Consider the following 4,878-nt stretch of genomic DNA (forward strand, 5'->3'; position numbering starts at 1 on the left):
CACACACACACACACACACACACTGTTTCAGATATAACGGATGCCATGTGAAAGTATTTCTCTGAATGTGTCGATGTAAAGAAAGAGTTAGGACAGCTCAGACGCCAGAAGAAAATGTTGGCATCGTCGGTGTCTGCAAACCGCTGATGCGTTACGTTTAGCATGTTTCAAACGTTGAATATCAACGTTAATAAACAGGCACGTAGTGTCCGAGCTGACTTCACCATCAGGTTTTGGTATTTATAAATCTATACTGGTTGGCACGTCTCTGCTGTTGCACGTTTTATGGTGTCATATCGCCCAGCCAAACTGTTGTTGTAGTCGACAAGGGTTGTAATTTGTTTTTGCTTCATATATAAAAAAGTGATTAAAACTCAAAATGTGGAAAATAGCACCACTTATTTTTATGTTAATTACATGGGTTAGCAGTTTTCTAAATCTTTCTCTGAGGAAGTTGGATTCATGAGATCACGCGAGAATCCAGCCCTGATTTTCCACAGAGCCGGCCCTGAGTAGCTGCCACAGTAGAAATGATGTTTGCTGAATCTCGATGGACACGTTTCTCCTGCCACTCGGTTTATCCGGTCCGATCGGCCGACTCTGCTCCTGGATCCTCTTTAGGCAGCTTAAACCAATCAAACCTGGACGCTTCTTCCTCTTCCTGCTTTCTGTCCTTAACCTTGACTTTTAAACCAAAGCTTCCTCAAAATACACCAGCAGGCAGACTGCAGCCAAAATGTGACGGAGGATTACCAGACAGCCTCCTGCATCCGCCCCGATAGTCTCCTGCTGGCAAATCACCAGACGCCTTAACCCTGTAAACCTGAGCAAGTGGTTTGGTTCCTTCCAAAAGGAGGGGGGGGGGGGCAGGAAATGTCCCACAAATTACGTTAAAAAGGCGGAAAAAAGGAACAGATGACAAAAAAGACCTGAAAATTACCTTTAAAAAGGGAGAATTATTAGAAAATTCATCGAGCTGAGCCGTCTTCCTGTCTCCAGTCTCAGAGCCCAACCTGAAGGTGCGATCGCGGTTGAAGCAGAAAGTGGCGGAGAGGCGGAGCTCTCCGCTCCTTCGCAGGAAGGACGGGACCGTCATCAGCACCTTTAAGAAGAGAGCCATAGAGATATCAGGTAAACACACACTGCACATCCTGACAGGACAGTCTGTGAACCCCTGACCCGAACCCTCCTAACCCGAATCACAAAGGTGGAAAACAGTCAGAAAACTTACGTGTAAATACTGTTTCTGATAACACACGAGACATTTGATGAATTAACTTAAATTCAGTTCAGTAGGCTTTATTGACACGATACCGGCCATGTGTTGCAAAAGCTCAGTTACAGTTAAACTGTGAATAAAATTAACAGCTGATCACATGAATAATAATAATAATAATTAAATAAGTAAACAAAATAGAATACTGTACATAAAGTCCATATATTCAAACATATCTCACGTCCCACATGTTCACCTGTAAACGCATTTTGGATGTGACTGTACGTCACTTTTATAGATTTGCTGTATAAGTAACAAGTAACGTTTGTTTTGGGTCAATAAAGAAACAAAATATCAATAAAAGCCACAGGTATCAGTTCATTAAAACAGAAAACTACATGGAGGAGAGGAGTAAATGAAAAGGCAGAGTGTGAGCTGTGAGCAGATGAGCTCCAGCTGTTGTGTGTGTGCGTCTGCAGACTGTGTGTGTGTGTGTGTGTGTGTGTGTGTGTGTATGCGTGTTATTGATCTGCCTTGTATGTACTTTAGTTCAGTTTTAGTCAATAAAGAGACGATTAATGACACTTTCTCTGTCTCTGTCCCTCTGTGTGTCTCTGGACCAGTCTCCTCTCTCTGTAACAGCGCTCCGGGTTCAGGTCCCAGCAGTCCCAACAGTTCCAATTCGGCTATCGCCAACGGCAACACGGGGTCTGTCCCCAACATACAGACTGAGGTACACACGCACACACTTTATTGTTTAAAGGTTAACTCACAGACACTTGTGGTGCACCAGCTGGTTTTCATAAAGGCCACTCAGCTCGAGCTTGTCACCTGCAGCTCACTGTGGCCCCAAAAAAATACAGAATAATTACATTTCAGCATCACAAATACTAGTTTTTAAAATGTTTTCTTAAAATTATAATTGTATGTTCACCCAGGAAAAATGCTGCTGTAATCATCAGGCAAGTTTCCCAAAGATTTATTTTCCTAAAAAGTGCTTCTTTGAATAAATTATTGTTTTGTTCATAACAAAACTCAGCATTATGAGAAAATGCGACTCTGTTATTGAAAAAAGATCTGATTAACCCTTTGAAACCAGGAGTGACTTCACTTCTCTGTCACAAGTAAACCTGAGCAAATGATTGCAGTTTCTTTCAAAAACGTGAGAAAAAAAGGCAACGACAAAATTAGTGCACAAATTAAGAAAATTAGAGATTTTTTTTTTTTAAAGTTAGGGATAAAAGCTATATTTATTATATTTTTAATTTATTTATATTCATTTTTCTTGTACTTTTTACTATTTATTTAAATTACTATTTTTGAAAGAAATCAAGCCATTTTTTCAGGTTTCAAAGGGTTAACAGTTCCCAGTAGCTCTTATGATATGTAGAGTATTGTCTTTGGACAATGTTTAACTTTACAGATTAAATTGCGCTCAGTTTTGACTGTTTTCTCAGTATTTCTTTACTTTTAGAGCAGTTTATCAGTCAGAGTTGGACTTCTGTTTAAACATCCAGGAAATCAGTTGATTTGAACATTTTATTTGTACATTTACGAAACAAATGTGGACCGAAGCTCTTTAAAAACAAAATAAAATGCATCAAAATTTAAACAGAAATTAGTTGGTAAATATCTGCAGCAAACAAAATTGAAATGATTTTATCGTTATATTGATTTAAAAAAATGTGTTTTTTTGTGTCGCTGCAGAAAAACGTCACTTGTTCGTTTATTGAATAATGAGGAATAATGAGGCTTATAATTAATTCATCCCAACACGAGCAGGTCAAGTTTTTTATGAAGTCTGAAGTGCGAAAGTGAAGTGTGATCAAACAGCTGATTACTGACAGATGTGTTTGACGCGGTTTTTATCAGCTAGTTAATGAAATTGTCTTTAAACGTCCTAAAGAGACGAGGATTCACAGAGAGAGACGAGCGACCGTTAAACTCACTGAAACTCTCTCGCTCTGTGTCTGCAGCTGAGGTCTCTCCACCAGACGCTGGGGGCTGATGGGACATTGAGTCCTTTGAATCTCTACACCTCGCCCTCCCTGCCAAATATCTCCCTGGGCCTCCCCGCCAACACACACATCACGGTGGGTCACACACACATTTTCATCCAAACAACATGTTAACACACAACAGCAGCTCGTACAGAAAAAAGTCCTCATGAAACAGTAGTGTGGTCGTGACTGTGGAATTTGAAAGTAGGAATTTCCAAGCTTGGAAAAGTTAAAAAAAAAAAAAAAAAAAATTGGGTTGTTTGTTGTGGGCATCGGCTTCACAAATAAGTTTTTTTAAAGAAAACATTTTAGCCTTTTTCAATATTTTTAATTTGATGATGTTTAAAAAAGTAAAGAAACGTTTTAAGTTTTTTTTCTTTTTATCTCTCAAATTTTTTGTTGATTTTTTTTTTCTTTTAAAAAATCTTCAATTTTTAAAGGAAACTTTTTCCACCTTTGAAAGTTTTTTGCAATTATTTTTCTTCAAAAGTTTTGGCAGTTTCTTTTATTTTTTTTATTTTAAGAAAAACCAGCTAGCCAGAAGATTGCTATGCATGTTTTTTTTTTTTGCCACAAATGACCATTTATCAGCTAGAAATTGACAAAAACAGAAATTATCAACAGTTTGTTGACATTTACAGAAGCTGTTCCTCTTTGCGTTAGCTGCTAACTGCTAACAGCTGCTTTTTGAATCTCCCGCGGTGGGTCACACTCTGAACACCCCGTCAGAACGATGATCAAGGGGATTACCGTTACTTTGTATTTGGGGAACTTGAATAAAAGTTTCTTGTTCCTGCAGGCCCCTCAGAAGCTGTCCACCCAGCAGGAGGCCGAGCGTCAAGCCATCCAATCACTGCGAGGGGGCGGAGCTCTGACAGGGAAGTTTCTCTCCACGTCCTCCTTACCTGCAGGTAGACCTCGACATCACTCATCATTTATTCTGCTTTAATTATCACAATAAACGAGTAAAATCTCACACAGCATCTCTTCATGTCATAATGTTTGTTTGCAGGGGTGGGGCATGAGGTGGAGACTCCGCCCCCCAGCTCTCACTCCGCCCATTCCTCTTTACTTCAACACGTTCTGCTGCTGGAGCAGGCCCGACAGCAGACCGCCATGCTCGCTGGTACACACACATACACACACACACACACACACACACACACACACACACACACACACACACACACGAGTGCACTAACATCCATGTTCGTGTCCGTCCAGTGTCCAACCCTGTATCTGCTCTGTCCTTCCACCCACTCAGTCCCCATGTACAGCCAGTCGCCGCTGGTTACGGCGGAGAGAGGCGTGTCTGGCGGCATGCGGGCGGTCAATAAGTTGCCTCGCCATCGGCCGTTGGCTCGGACCCAGAGTGCACCTCTGCCCCAGTCCCCCCAAGCCCTGCAGCAGCTGGTGGTTCAGCAGCAACACCAGCACTTCCTGGAGAAACACTACAAGGTTCACACGCTCACACGTCTGTACACTTTCACACCCGTTCACACACATTCACACTGTCATACAGGCTCACACGCACACATCTGTACACTTTCACACCCGTTCACACACATTCACACTGTCATACAGGCTCACACGCACACATCTGTACACTTTCACACACGTTCACACACATTCACACTGTCATACAGGCTCACACGCACACGT

General features: G+C 41.5%; 1 protein-coding gene across 1 annotated transcript; it reads left to right on the forward strand.

Annotated features, from left to right (window-relative positions):
- Nucleotides 1-999: 999 nt before the first annotated feature.
- On the forward strand, nucleotides 1,000-4,674 carry LOC121939433 (histone deacetylase 5-like; the record flags this gene model as incomplete). The annotated part of the gene is made up of 6 exons (XM_042482455.1): nucleotides 1,000-1,131; nucleotides 1,840-1,949; nucleotides 3,193-3,309; nucleotides 4,016-4,127; nucleotides 4,229-4,342; nucleotides 4,481-4,674. Coding segments are annotated over 6 exons (779 nt in total), but the record flags the coding sequence as incomplete, so codon positions are not given.
- Nucleotides 4,675-4,878: the final 204 nt, after the last annotated feature.

The sequence above is a fragment of the Plectropomus leopardus genome, unplaced genomic scaffold (genome assembly GCF_008729295.1).
Source record: "Plectropomus leopardus isolate mb unplaced genomic scaffold, YSFRI_Pleo_2.0 unplaced_scaffold4808, whole genome shotgun sequence".
In the NCBI taxonomy this organism is placed as follows: Eukaryota; Metazoa; Chordata; class Actinopteri; order Perciformes; family Serranidae; genus Plectropomus; species Plectropomus leopardus.